Genomic DNA, 15,697 nt, shown 5'->3' with positions numbered 1-15,697 from the left:
CCGTTCCTCCCCGCTCACACTGTACAGCGCGAGAGTCGCTGCTGTGGAGAAGGACGTACTTGACAGATTGTCAGGAACGCCCTTCTGACTGTGAAGAGCTACAGTACCGGGACCGAAAGCTCTTTACCTGGGGTACAGATCGGGAAAGCCAACGGTGCACTGAGTTCAGCGCACTGTTGGCTTTCCAGCAGTATATAGAACTGCCTGTGCCCCAAACCATGAAAGGTCCTCTTTAAAGTGAAAGTGGGAGTATATGCAACCCTACTTTAACCAGTGATCTAGGTGGGCTACAGACATAATATTGGTCTGGATTTAAAGACTTGGGAGTTAGAGCCATTTAAACTGACAGTGTCTCTGAACGTATCCTGTTCGGAGTGAAGTGTAATGCACAATGTTCAAACTTCGTGCAGGATTCATCCAGAACTGAGGAGAATTTAAAAGAAATTTATTGTATTTATTTATCTTGCTTACTTATGTATCGCCATCATATTCCGTAGCCATTTACAGAGATATTGTCAACACTGTCCCAAGTAGGGTGCACAATCTAAATTCCGTACCAGTATGTCTTTGGTGTGCAAGAGGAAACCCAGCAAACACAGGGAGAACATACAAACTCTGTACAGATGCTTCCTTACCCAGATTGAAACCTAGGACTCCAGCGCTGCAAGGCATCAGTGCTAAGCTGTGCTCGGATAGTGTGTTCTCATAGTGTGTGCTGTCTCATTCTCTCATAAAATGTTACAGTTTTACCATGTGTCCAATATACTTTCTGTATCAATTCTCCACAATTTTCTAGATTTTTAATTGCTGTCATTCTTTCTGCTTACTTCCAGTGGATAAAAATTAGTCCATGATCATGTGATGTACAGTCCATGGTCATGTGATTCTAACGCAGGTGCACATCTCGTTACCAGGCAAATGTCTCAATACTGTTCTTTGACTACAACACAGGTGCACAAGGTGCTCGGGGTAACAAGCCATGCACCTGTGTTAGAATCACATGACCATGGACTGTACATCACATGACCATGGACTAATTTTTATCCACTGGCAGCAAGCAAAATGAATGACAGCAAGTAAAAATCCAGAAAATCATGAAGAATTGATACAGAAAGTATATTGGAAAATTGTATAAGTTTTCATTATACAAACAATAACATATGACTCTCAATATTGGTCTGAAAGTGGACAACCCCTTTAACATAAAACAGTAATCGCAGTAAGACATCTGCTTATAGTTTTGTCTGTACGGGGAGGCAGCATCTTCTCTGACTATAGGATGAAAACTCTCTTGATGTCCAATGTGTGATTTTCATTTATATTGGATTAATTGGTTAAGAAGATCGGTATCTTGCAGCTGAAAGAGCGCTGAGGCCACCTTTCCTACTGTGACACTTTTAGATCCCTCCTTCATCTGCCATTTGTGCAGCATCTGATAAACTTTTTCCTTTAACCCATCACGTTCACAGTCATGGTCAATTTCATCAATTTCTGGCTGACGAAATCCAACTATGCGTGCAAATCCTTTCCATTTCCGGGATAAATTATCCCTCAGAAGTTGCATTTGGTTCTCATTCAATAAAGAATTGCTTACTGAAATACAGAAATACAAAGAAAAGCTTTAGAACTTAATCATAACAATTTTTACATCTCCTGGATATAAAGATTTGATATTGCCTTGGTAATTGCGGAAATAGTTTTATTCTAGTTATATAGCTGAATTCCTGGAATTTTAGAATTTTCCCAAAAGGGTATCTATAAAATTAATCAGAATATTTTGGGAAATTCTCACTCTTCTTTAGATGTAGCAGAGCTGAGTATACAATAAAGAGTCGATAGACAAGTCCACTTACCGCTGCCGCATCCCGTCTGTTCTCTTCTTGCCTCTTCTCTGTCCGTGCACGCCCCTAGCTCCCAGGTTACTGTTACAGACCTAGGAAGAAGGCGGGGCTTGTGGCTTAGGAGAGTGTGGGCGGGTACTGTACCAGCCTACACTCTCCTAAGCCATAACAAGCCCCGCCTACTCCCAGTATCAGTAACACTAGCCTGGGAGGTGGGGGCACATACGGTGCTCTGAAGACATGCGCAATAGAAAGAAGAGGAGCGAGAACAGCGCGGATCGGTAGCGGCAACTGGTAAGTAGACAACAGGGGGGACTTAGATAGCCGGGGGATTTTTAAATCACTACACAGCATGGATTCTAACAATTAAAGCTTTCAATTGTTAGATTCCGTGCTGTATAGTGAATAGGATCGTTTTTAAAATCCCATTGACTTGCATTGGGATCGGAATTGGGATCGAGATCGGGTTCAAATGAAAAATGATCGGAAATCGGATTTCAAAATCGATCCTAAAAAGTCAAGATCGGCTCAACCCTAATAGCCATGTTTTTGGCTTGCACACGGACCCATTATTTTCTATGGCTCCATACCCAGGCTGATGTATTATCATAAGTCCGTGTATGTGGTAATACTTGGGACATGCCCTATGCCTGTCTGTTTTACGGCCTAGTCTCACTGAAGAAAATAAATAGGTTTATGCAGTCAATGCATGAATATCATTTTTTTTAAACATGTATTTGCCACAGTTGCAGCCATTTGTGATTGGTGCCATATTAAAGTTGCTATGTCATCTCTCCCTTATAAGAAATCAAGGAAAGAATAAACGAATGACTGAATGAATGACTGACTGAATGAATGTACTTCCAATTATCAGTGAAAAATACGCAAAATATTCACTAATAAACTTTTATTAGTATTAACAATAAGTTTTACTACACCTCTGGCTCATTCTTAGAATTCTTGCAGATAAGAAAGTGTGTCTTGTTTATGTGGCTCGAATATGACCAATGAAAAAAGTAAAACTTACCAAGTATTTCGGCATAAGGATGTGGTGGGTAATTTGAGCCTTGAGCGATTGGCTTATTTTTTGTATCTGACTCTCCTGTGACATTTAGGTAGTTATTGCTTCCAATCTGGAATGCTGTACTGTTTGATATAGTCAAATTGACAGATTTTTCTGAAGGAAAAAAAAAAGGAATGTTGGAATCATGTTTGTGAAAAAACAAGTGTTTACACACATACTATGCAATAGTTTTAGGCAGATATGGGGGGGGGGGGGATGCCATAAAGTAAGAATGCTTTCCAAAATAGAAGTGTTAATAGTTTTGTCACTTAAAATTTAGTGAATGAACAATAGAGAAATATAAATCACATCAATATTTGGTGTGACCACCCTTTGCCTTCAAAATAACATCAATTCTTCTAGGTACATTTACACACAGTTGTTAAGAAACTTAGCAGGTAGGTTGTTTCAGACATCTTGGAGAACTAGTTTCAGATCTTCTGTGGATGTAGGCTTGTTCAGATCATTCTGTTTCTTCGATCTGAAGGCAGTTTAAGTTCGGTTTTCCCCTTACCCTCAGCACTACTGTAGTTCTAGATGCAATAGGAGCTAAGAGAATTTTAAGACTGATGCCCATGCTTGATAATTTATAAAGCAGCCATGGATGTCATGAATCTCAAGTGTTTCTCAGCTATTAGATTGGATGGATTTTTAGGAGACACTATATATATTTATTGTATTGTTCTGCACCCGTGGTCACGTTCTCAGTATGCTCTGCCTGCGGCTTGACTCTGGTTCACACTGTGCAGTTCCTGGCTCTCCAGGCTGCGCTGTCTTCCTTTTTGTTGCTGCACCAGATTCAGATCATAAGGCCTAACAAGTTCACCGGTAGCCTCCAGGCTTTCTGCAATATATATCCTGTATATCTGTAGCCTCAGGCATTTTTGCAAAATATATCATGTATGCCTGTAGTTTGCAGGCTTTCTGTAATATATATCCTGTATATCTGTAGCTTGTGGGCTTTCTATAATATATATCCTGTATACCTGTAGCCTCCGGGCTTTCTGCAATATATATCCTATAGCCTCAGACTTTTTGCAATATATATCCTATATACCTGTAGCCCGTAGGCTTTCTGTAATATATATATCCTGTATACCTGTAGGCCCCGGGCTTTCTGCAACATATATCCTATATACCTGTGCTGGAATCAGTGGAGTAGCACCTATTCACAGATGCTAAGAACTAGAAGTGGTGGAGGTGGTGAAATGACGTCTTTAAAAACTAATACTAGTATTAATGGCTTGGAATTGCAGGAAAGAGACAAAAATAATGGCTCTGTAAAATACAAGCATGCTGTAGAAAACAGTTGATAAATATTGCAGAATGATTTTTCATAGTCAACTAGGATTTCTTTAAAAATATTAATACTCAGGGGTGGGGGTGGTCAAAAATAGTGAAAACCATAACTACTAGGATTTACCTGGATGATATGGTTGAGCATATGCAAAGTTTCCTTTGGGGAACATGATGCCATCTAAGCCTGCAACACAAAACACACCATGGCTGTCATACATAAAAAAAAAAATTAAAAATCAACCCCAAACACTTTAAAAGGCTATGTGCACCTGTTTATACTTCAAAACATGTTCACAAATAGGAATATAACTCCAGAGACTTACCCACTGGGTGGCTCAAAGCAGCATTATGTGAATGGCTTTGAGGTTGTGAATAGACACTTGGTCTTCCCGATTCAATAACTGGTTGATTACTGGCATCAAGTGGAAAAGGAATGTCAGCACCATACAAATCCTGGAAGGTATGTGGAGGTGTATTTGGATTCCATGTCTGAGGCATCTGATAATATCTACTTTGGGGTTCATTAGGTTGATGGAAATCTACAGGTCTGCTAGCTGTGTGTAATGTATTTGGGTTCTGCATGACATTATAGGCGTATGGTGGAGCTACGTGAGCTGATGGTTCATTGTTGCATCCAAAGGGCAAGCTTGCAGGATAGGAAGCCGCTGGAGTAGAATTCCTTTCTTGTGGTTCGCTGAACACTTTCCTGCTTCTCAAATCACTAACAGGAGGGGGATTAGAAAGGTTTGTCATATTGTCAATACGACTTCCTGTCCGATGATAATTCATTTCTTCTTCCAGTTTTCTCTCCAAAAGGTTATCACATTTTTCTTCCTCACATTCCACTGGCTCATTATTACGAGCAGTAAAGTATGTCTCATTCACTTGTCCATGCGCCATACCCAAGGAGCTGTGTAGAGATAGTGGCTCATCTACAGCAAGAAAGAACAATCTTATAAAGATATGCCTATATAATACATAAATATGCAGCTAAATATAGTATGTTTATAAAAGAAAATTTGTTAAAGCATAACTAAACTTATGGACAACTTTTGAATTTCTGACAGTGTCAATATATTTTTTTTTAATATACTTTATAAACACATTTTGTCTCCTTTCTGTGAAATCCTATATTTTTTTATTCTTCCCCTTGCTTCTGTATTGAGAGCTGAGGGGTCTGTGTAAAATTAAGAGAAAATAAGGGTGAGGGAGGGTCACTTCAGTTATATCTGGGGTGTTACAAAATGTAAAAATACCCTTTTGATGTCATATAAAAAAGGAGAGTCTCACACATTACAGAATCATGCAAGCAGTAAGTACATCCAGACAGGGTGAAAGGGGATTAAGGAGAGAACTGGCTATTCACTACTACTTGAGGAATGGGGGGTCCTGTTGCTACACCTAGGACAGCTATTACTGGTGGTAGAAGGACGACCAGAACGTTAAGGCACTATGCTTACTCTAAATTCTTAAATCACACGTAACTTTATTACAATAAATACCAATACAGTGTGTGTGATTTAAGAATTTAGAGTAAGAGCGGTGCCTTAATGTTCTGGTCGTCCTTCTACTATTGTTTCATCCCTTGTGGATGTAAGGGGCTCCAGCCTCTGTATATACCTCCGTTTCATCGTTTTCCATTTATCCAAGGCTCTAGAGGACCTCCTAAGCGGATAACAGATGTTTGCTCGGTGCCTACCGCTTGGAGCTATTACTGGTGGACAGGCACAGAACTCTGCTGCTACTGTCAGTAGAAAATGGCTAAATAGGGTCTGTGCTGCTGGTAGTAGCTGGTTGCCCTTCTTTGTCCCTCAGTTATGCTATTACTACTAGTGGACAGGCAGCAAACTCTGCTGCTGCTAACACAGGGGAGATGTTAGGCCTGGTTCACTGTGTAGTTTTTAGCCTCAGTGTGAACAGGATACTATAAGAGAAATAAAAGTTTTCATTTTGTACTTTTTTTGACTCTGCTATCTTAAAATGACACCCAAACAGGTCTGTGTGATTCTAGCCTTACAAAAAACTAAGGCTTCCTATTAGTCAGACACCTAGCATCCGTACTTACCTCTTGGGATACTGGGAGGCTCCGCATCACAATCTAGTTGTAAAGAGGCCATCCTTTGAATAAAGGCATCTGGTTTAGGGTATGATTCCTAAAATTTGCAAACAGACTTTAGCAAATGGATAGATATATGTCACTGATTCGTTCTGGTTGTTAGCAATAATTTCATTAAGACAGGAGACTGTACCTGTGCACTTCAGTTTAATGCTACTAAAAAGAAAAGTTAGCAAGTGCTAGGAAGTGTACAATTAAGTGGTAAATTTACATGTGGTCTACATATAGCATTAATCTATAATAAATACTGAGAAAACAGTTTGTCCTTAAGATTACCTTCTTTTACCAACCAATCTATATATAAGCCATTATGTAATTTATGCATAACCGTCAATGGAATCTGTCTTGAGATGAACATTTATCCCCCTTTAAATGCTGACAAAGTACATGCCATCTCTTGGATACCTTATATAGATGATTTTGTCATAGAGATTGAATGTCCCCTAGTCCATTAAACAGAGGATGAAGAAGGTGAGAAAATTATTTAAAAAAAACACCACAATGTACGAAGAAAACCTGGGATCTAGTGCAGAGAATATTTAAGAGCTTGCATTAATCATTACACACTAATTGAACATACTGTATATACTCGAATATAAGCCAACTTTTTCAGCACAGTTTTTATGCTGAAAAAGCCCCCCTCGGCTTATACTCAAGTCAGGGTCCAACTCAGGGTCTTTTTGTTAATACAATTGGCAAAATGAGGCACGGAGCACAGGACCTTCAAGGACCTGTATAAATGAAATGAAGGGGGAGATCCTTAAGTGCTACAGTAATGATATAGGACACTCCCCCTACTCTAGCAAGAGAGATGAAAGCCCGGGAGAAAGGAGGCCCCTGCTGCTGCCCTGCATCCTGCAGAGGAGAGGAAGCTCCGTGTAACAAAGTGAAAGCAAAACACACAGGTACCTGCTGGTTTAACTATTCCTAGTAAAGTCAGGCATTTGGGGTTAATAATTTAGTTTCAGTAACTCCATGTGACTCACATTAATAGCAGTTAACCCAATCATGTCCCTCACATTAAAGGGGTATTAACATGAAAATAATCATATCTATATTTGTAGATAATTAAAAGTTAAACATTTTTGCAAATATAAGTAGTTAAAAATTCAGTAGAGTTGTAAAGATTTCCTCGAACCATCTTAGTGCTGAACTCTGTTGTCTTGATTGGTTGCCAATAGATATGACCACAAATGCAGAAACTTTCTATGGTCTGGGACTTGTCAAAAACCCAGCCATGGTTTTCTTATTGTAGCTGGGTTATCAGACAGGGACACTAAATGTATCAGAAGATATCCTGGCTACAATAAGGAAATCACAGCTGATTTTCCAACCTTAGAAAGTTCCTGCATTCATGGTCGTATCCAGTGTCAACCAATCAAGACAACAAGACTGTCACCACAAGATATTTAGAGAAAATCTTTAAAACTCAGCAAAACATTTAATTACCGTACTTATATTTGCAAAAATGTTTAACTTTTAATTATCTACAAATTTAAAAATGGTTATGTACGTGGGAATACCCCTTTAAACCTTGTATGCCCTATATAAGGGCTCGTGCACACGGAGTTAACGCGAGCGTATTTTAGCATAATACAAGTGTATAGAATACATGTGTAAAAAAAAAAAAAACACTCCCATTGACTTCAATTAAATCTTTTACATGTGTAAAAAACGCGTCACGTTTATTGGCGCGGTTTTTTTACACGTGTAAAAGATTTCATTGAAATCAATGGGAGTGTTATTTTTACACATGTATTCTATACACTTGTATTATGCTAAAATACGCTCGCGTTAACTCCGTGTGCATGAGCCCTATGGGTTGCTAATATGTGAGATACATGGGGGTACTAATAAAGGACCTTAATTATGAATATACCTAATTATTACCTCCATATGTCCCAAATAACAGTAACTCTTATGTCAGGCACACAGGGGGTTAATGTGAGGGACATGATGGGGTTAACTGCTATTACTACGAGGCAAATGGAGTTACTAAGCTGCAATGCACATGACCAGACTTTTTCTCTGCAATGGTGGATAAAATTATGGTCTATTATATTTCAATGGGCCCGTACACATAGATGCCGTCGCTTTTGCGGCTGTGTGTCCGGGCCAAATTGAAGAGCTGAAACTTATGACTAGGCTTATACCCGAGTCAATACGTTTTCCCAGTTTTTTGTGATAAAATTAGGGGCCTCAGCTTATATTCAGGTCGGCTTATACTCGAATATATACGGTATGTTGTATACATTATAAGAGGTCTCTTTAAAAAAAATCTCTAATTTCTTTGTACTCATTTTGATTTAAATGATTTTTTGATTGGAAACATCTCTATCCAGAAAACTTCTCACCTGAACTGCAGCCACATCCTTTGCTACATCTTTTTCATATTTTTCAAAGTATATGGGCCTGAATATCTGTTCACAATCTGAAACAAAAGAAAATTACATTTTAACCCCTTAAGGACGCAGGGTAGTTTGGGCCTTAAGGCTCAGACCCTGTTTTTCAAATATGACGTCTTTTACTTTATGTGAGATTAGCTTCATAATGCATTTACCTATCCAGGTGATTCCAAAATTGTTTTTTCGTGACACTTTGTACTTTATGTTGGTGATAAATTTTGGTCATTATACTTTGCGTTTGTTTGTTAAAAAAAGGACAATATACTGAAAATTACATAAAATTATCAATTTTGAAAGTGTCTGTTATTCTCGTGAAAACACAGACAGTCCTATCACACAAAATTCTTCCTAATTAACATTTCCCATATGTCTACTTTATATTGGCATTGTTTCTTCAATGTCCTTTTACTTTTCTAGGAAGTTAGAAGGCTTATAACTTTAGTAGCAAATTGTCAGATTTTCAAGAAAATGTAAAGATTTTGTATTCTAGGGACCTATTTAGTTGTGAAGTGCCTTTGAGGGGCCTATATAATAGAAAACACCCATAAATGACCCCATTTTTGAAACGGTAGTCTTCAAACTATTCAAAATTGTATATAGGAACTTTATTAACCCTTTAGGTGTTCCACAGGAATTAATGCAAAATGAAGGTGAAATTTCCAAATGTCACTTTTTTATGCACATTCTCCATTTCAAACCACATTTTTCCGTAACAAAGAAGGGGTTAACAGCAAAACATACCATAATATTTATTTCTCTGATTCTGCAGTTTGTAGAAATATCCCATATGTGGCCCTTCTGTGCAACGTGACTCAATACGTGTCCTCATAATCAAAGAGCAACTTTAGGGATTTCGGGCAGCAATTTCATTAGGATGGTTTTTAGATACCATGTTGCATTTACAGAGCCCTAGAAGTACCACAATAGTGGGAAACCTCCAAAAGTGACCCTATTTTGGAAACTGCACCCCTCAAAGAATTTATCAGGGGGTGTAGTGAGTATTAGTATCCCAGACGTGAATGCACAGCGGATGGTGAAGAGGTAATATATAAGCTGTGCGGAGGACATTGGGAGCACCAAATTCCCTACCATGACCCAGTAGCTACTATGATTGGGGGGGTCACTTTGGGAGTCTCTTCTATTGTTTTTTTTCTTGTAAGCTGCAAAACTGGTCTGTACCCTGACATACGCTCGCACCACTTATATATTCCCCTCCTGACGCATTTGGCGATTTTTTTTTTGTCTTCAAATTATTCAAGCTATATTTTTTTTATTTTTGTGTTGATGTGGCCATATGAGTGCTTGTATTTTTCCGGGATATGATGCATTTTGTAATGACACCATTTTTGGGTGCCTATAGCTTATTGGCTATTTTTTATTAATTTGAACAACTTGGGTAACCCTGAACAAACAAGTAATAAAACATAACTTTTATTATATAAAAAATAAAAAACATGGGACTTATCCCTAAGGTGAATAAAAACTTAACATTCGGACAAAGATTCACTTGATACAGGATACCCGATCTGAATTCCCAATTCAGGTATTCATGGGTTTATGCATAGATGGATTACGAAGGGTTAATTAGACTTTCACTGGGTTAACTCTTCCTGCTGATAGCCAAAGTTTCCTCCCTGTTAGTCTTAGAGGGCTGTGGTCCTTGACATAATTAAATTGCACCCATTCACAGGGTATATTGAAGGGGTATAAGGGCTAGGGTAATACATTCTGCTACACTGACTCCTCTGTGTCGTACGGTAGCAGGAAGAGTTAACCCAGTGAAAGTCTAATTAACCCTTCGTAATCCGTCTATGAATACTTGAATTGGGAATAGAAAGGGTTTTAAAGGAGAAGGGGTGGGTGACTATATACCTGCATAGAATAATACAGGAGAAAGATCGGGTATCCTGTATCAAGTGAATCTTTGGCCAAATGTTAAGTTTTTATTCACCTTAGGGACAAGTCCCATGTTTTTTTATTTTTTATATAATAAAAGTTATGTTTTATTACTCGTTTGTTCAGGGTTACCCAAGTTGTTCAAATCTACACTAGCTATTTTTTATTAACTCTTTTTTGCTGGATTAAAAAAAAAATCAATCAATTCTGGCATTGCATTTTACTTTTTAAATGTTTTTCCACATGGTGTACAGCATAAGTATCATGTTAACTGTATTCTGCGGGTCGGTATGGTTACGGCGATACCTCATTTATAGGTTTTTTTATGCGTTAGTAATTTTGCCGAACAAAAACCCATTTGGGGACATAAATCAATTTTTTTTGCATCGCCATCTTCTGAGATGCGTAACTTTTTCATTTTTCGATTGACAGAGTTGGTTGAGGGCTTATTTTTTCGAGACAACCTGTGCTTTTCATTGGTACTATTTTGGTGTATATATGACTTTTTGATCACTTTTTATAGCATATTTTTTAAGGTGAGATGGCAAAAAATCATTATTTCCGGCATTTTTTTTCCGTTTTTTTTCTCGACATTTACCATATAGGTGAAATAATGTTTTAGTTTTATGGTACAGGTTGTTACGGACGCGGCGATACCAAATACCGTATTTTACGGACTATAAGGCGCACTGGACTATAAGGCGCATTGCCCATGAGCGCCTTATAGTCCGTCTCGGTTCATATATAAGGCGCACCGGACTATAAGGCGCAGTCCGGTGCGCATTATATGTGAAAGCGGCGGCACGCAGACTTTGTCAGCGGCCGCTTAACCCCCCGCGTGTCAGCCGCCTCTATTGGAAGCGCTCGGCAGGCGAGGAGTTAAGGGGCTCTATCAGCAAAATCATGCTGATAGAGCCCAACCGTAAAAGTTATATTAAACTAGCCCCCCCCCCCCGTTTTAACATAAAACCCTGAAACAGAATGTGAAACTTACCGAGCGGTGCAGGGTGGGCGGGCATTCAGGCCTCCTCTTCCTCCGATGTTCCGTCCTCCTCCTCCGGCGCTCGCGAACTGATAATGGCCTGGGCGCATGCGCAGTAGCCGTAGTAGAAGCATTATGATATTGCGCATGCGTGCAGGCCATTATCAGTTAGCGAACGCCGGAGGAAGTGGTCAGGACATCGGAGGAAGAGGAGGCCTGAATGCCCGCCCGCCCACCCTGCACTGGTCAGTAAGTTTCACGTTCTGTTTCAGGGTTTTATTTTAGGGGGGGGGGGTAGTTTAATATAACTTTTATGGATGCATTCAACTACGGAACGCCAGCGTGTATCACAGCCGTACACGCCGGCGTGACAGCAGGGCTGCCGGACACTTCCCATTCATTTCTATGGGAGCCGGCATGCGAGCGCTCCCCATAGAAATGAATAGACTGCTTTTTTCCATTCATTTCTATGGGAGCCGGCATGCGAGCGCTCCCCATAGAAATGAATGGACTGCTTTTTTCCATTCATTTCTATGGGGAGCGCTCGCATGCCGGCTCCCATAGAAATGAATGGGAAGTGTCCGGCAGCCCTGCTGTCACGCCGGCGTGTACGGCTGTGATACACGCTGGCGCTACGTAGTGTGAATGCACCCTTACGGTGCCTTTTATGTACGTATGGAAGCGGCACGCAGACTTTGCCGCCGCTTCCATCCATATATAAGGCGCACCGGACTATAAGGCGCACTTACGATTTCTGAGGAATTTCTGAGGCCTTATAGTCCGGAAAATACGGTATGCATTGTTTTTATTAATTTTTAGGTGTTTTTTTTAAATAACTCATTTGCTATAGAAAAAGGGAATTTTGGGGCTTTATTAATTAATTAATTAATTTCACACACTTTATTTTTTACACTTTTTTTTACATTTTTTTTTTTGTTTTATAAGTATACTTGCACCAGCAATACTCTGATTGCTGGTCCAGTACTATAGCCTGCAATACACATGTATTGCAGGCTATATAGGAAGTGTGTCTCTGCAGACGCAGAGACACACTTCTGGGCATCACGGCAGGATCACCAGGTAAGCAGGGGTCCTTGCAGCCAGGGGTCACTAACCAGACCCCGGGCTACATAAAATTCATCAGGGCACCCCCCCGATCTCGCCGGGAGGGGGATAATCAGAAAGAAAACTCTCTCTATGTCACAATTCACCAGGGCAGCTCGTCCTGGCTCTCGGCTGGGTAATGCAGCCGAGTGCCGGGTGTAATGGCGCAGGCACAGCTTCTGTGCCCGCGCCATTACTGGTCAGTAATAGTACTGACCTGAGCGCGAACGTGCTACTTGCCAGGATGCACTCTTACTGACCAGAGCGTTAAAGGGTTAAAGCTAAGGCCCCACATGGCATTCTGGAGCAAAAAAGCGCTGCGGGAAAAGCCGTCGGCTGTTTTGCCGGACATTTTGCAGTAATCTCCTATGAAAGGAGGAGTGAAGAGGAGGAGAATGCCAGACGTAGCAGAAGAAAGGCAGCGCTGAAATGCTGCGCACATATAACAGAAGTCACGCCTCCTGTGCTGTCTGAGCATAATTAGCATAGAAAAGAATAAAAGAAAAAAATCAAAAACAGCGGTGAGGACCTTCAAGATGAAGGTAAGAGATGAACAGCTTTTATAAAGACGGTTCCTACGGGCGATCAGTTTAAAACTGTTATTTTAATAATAGAATCTCTTTAAAGAGAGTCCATCACTGCCCCCAGCTACCTTAAACCACTCCCAGGGGGACGATTTTAATGCAGGATGGGCGTGTTTAGTAATGATACAGTAGTGCTCAGTAATAGAAGAGAACTCCCCCTGTGCTCCAAGATCCTCGTGCATCCTCTGCATCCATGAGGCTCTGAAACATAAGAAAGGTATCATTTTTATTCTGCTAACAGCATTTACAGCACCATGGGAGTGGTTTGAGTAGCTGGGGCAGTGATAGAGTCCCTTTATCAATATCACACAATAGCAAAAAGCAGGGACTGGCAGCCCCTGGGAAGCCAGCCCGAGTCCTTGAGGGGAATGGCACTTGGATGAACTCGCCCAGCTGTTTTGTTAGGACCAAACACGTCTGAAACGTAACAGCTATTAATATACTCTGAGGTCTCTTCAGACCCTAGTATATAATAATCAGGCCAAGGAGGTTCGGGTGCAGGGGTTACGTTGATGTCACCAGCATATTTGGCAAAGTCGTCTTTGTAAGCAGGTCACATCCATTCCATACCTAGCACAAGGTGTTAGGTGTTACCTAGCACATAATCATTTATTATCATCATCTCCATCTGCTTCTTTTCCACACAATCTGCATCCAGTCATCTACCTGGGCTGAGAGTTTAACTCTCACTTGGCCAAATTACTGGTGGTGGAGTTGCTCCCATGCCACTCAGTGGATTCCTCTACGTTTCGCCAGCTGATGGCAGCGCAAAGTCTCCATTGAAAATTGCAAGCCGCCATTATTTCTCAAAGTTGTTTATGCTTGATGGTCATTTGGACCTTTCCTTGCAAATGTCCATGTAGGTAAAGGTGCAAGCTACACTCAATACATGGAATATCAATTATGGGAAGGAGACAATACTTTAGCTGTCATGGCCCACTGGGTCAATGTTCTCAGCGTCAGAGGCTAGTAATACTTTAGAAACACAGAAAGGCCGGTGTTCTCTAGTACTTACATAAGCTCATGGGTGTAGGGCAGGCACAGTTTCAACATGAAGTGGACCCATCCCTTTCCTCCAGTTCCTACAGACTGGAACATTTCCAACCTAAACTTCACCAGAGAAAGCCATTGGTTCCATTCCTCTTCCCTCATTTCTTGGTTGTAAGGTGAAGTGCACATTGAGTGGTACTCTTGCACATGCTGGAGATTCAGTATGAACAGTGGTATATGAAACCACACGCATAATGATCACTTTTGTAGGCGAGTCCAGCCTTTTCTGCTGGCAAGCTAGGCAGTAGGTACAATGATAGCGCGCCACAAACTTTCTGGAAATACTGTCAATTGTCACTCTTCTAACATAATGGTGATGGGGCATTGTCTCCCATACAGTTATAACTGATAGGATCACCCAGGTCTTTTCTGCTTCCCAAGTGTCATAGAATCCTTTACACTTCAGTACACAAGCTGAAGAAGCCTCAAATTATTGACCATATAACAAGCATTGGCTCGAGTTTGCAAAAAAATTATGAAAAGCGGGCATTATAAGATTGGAAACAGGTGATTTGGAGTGATGAGACGAAAATCAATAGACTGGGCTCTGATAAGTGCAAATGGGTCTGGAAGAAACAAGAGAAAAGGGGGCTAACAGAGAAATGGAAGGAGCTGCTGATATTAGGTTGTTTCACAAAGGCGAAGGACACTTGACTGGTATCGATGGTGGTCTCAATGCTGAGCTATATGGGAGCATCTTACAAGACAAGCTAATTTGTACACTCAAGTACTATGGGTATACAAATATGATATAGTGATCCAGCAGGACAATGACCGAAGCATATGTCGAGATTAGCAAAAAAAAAAATTGTTCAATGACTATGAAGTAGAGGTGCTGGATTGGCCCCCACAGTTCCTAGACGTCAACCCAATTGAACAATTGTGAGTAGAATTGAAGAAAAAGCTGTATTCATAACCGTTTGGTATGTACCAACACTGGGAACATGTAGAAGAGTCTAAGGATCAGAATTTGGTTGAGACATGCTTGAATCTGACCGAGAGCATGCCCAGAAAGAGTCAGGCAGTGTTGAAAGCCAAAACTGGATTTACAAAATACTAAAAATTAAAATACAGATTTCTAAGGGTCAGTTCACACGTGAAAACCGCCTAGCTTATTTGTGCGAGGTAAAAAACCTCGAGGAGTTTTTTTGACGCTGTTTTTTGCATTCCACGCGGTTTTTGACGAGGTTTTTGACGCGGTTTTCGCTAGCGGTTTTCGCTAGGGTTTTTTTTTCCTATATGTGCTATAGAAACTGCAGGCGAAAACCGCGCGTTTTTTTGCAAAAAACCGCGCGGTTTTGTGTGCAAAAAACCGCGCGGTTTTTTACCGCGCGGTTTTCGCCTCCCATTCACTTCT

At 40.5% G+C, this 15,697-nt stretch overlaps 1 protein-coding gene across 2 annotated transcripts in view; it reads right to left on the bottom strand.

Annotated features, from left to right (window-relative positions):
* Window positions 1-904: 904 nt before the first annotated feature.
* RIPK1 (receptor interacting serine/threonine kinase 1) overlaps window positions 905-15,697 on the bottom strand; it is a 43,198-nt gene continuing 28,405 nt past the window's right edge. For both annotated transcript variants that reach the window (XM_075270749.1, XM_075270750.1), the window contains 6 exons: window positions 8,674-8,750; window positions 6,269-6,356; window positions 4,527-5,135; window positions 4,328-4,387; window positions 2,869-3,018; window positions 905-1,593 (listed from right to left, as the gene is read on the bottom strand). In XM_075270749.1, coding sequence (XP_075126850.1) covers window positions 1,313-1,593; window positions 2,869-3,018; window positions 4,328-4,387; window positions 4,527-5,135; window positions 6,269-6,356; window positions 8,674-8,750 — 1,265 coding nt within the window. In that variant the 3' untranslated portion in view covers window positions 905-1,312. The remainder of the gene's footprint in view (window positions 1,594-2,868; window positions 3,019-4,327; window positions 4,388-4,526; window positions 5,136-6,268; window positions 6,357-8,673; window positions 8,751-15,697) is intronic.

The sequence above is a fragment of the Leptodactylus fuscus genome, chromosome 4 (genome assembly GCF_031893055.1).
Source record: "Leptodactylus fuscus isolate aLepFus1 chromosome 4, aLepFus1.hap2, whole genome shotgun sequence".
Lineage (NCBI taxonomy): Eukaryota > Metazoa > Chordata > Amphibia > Anura > Leptodactylidae > Leptodactylus > Leptodactylus fuscus.
Note: the sequence above shows the minus strand (reverse complement) of the source record. Positions and strands in the feature narration are given on the sequence as shown.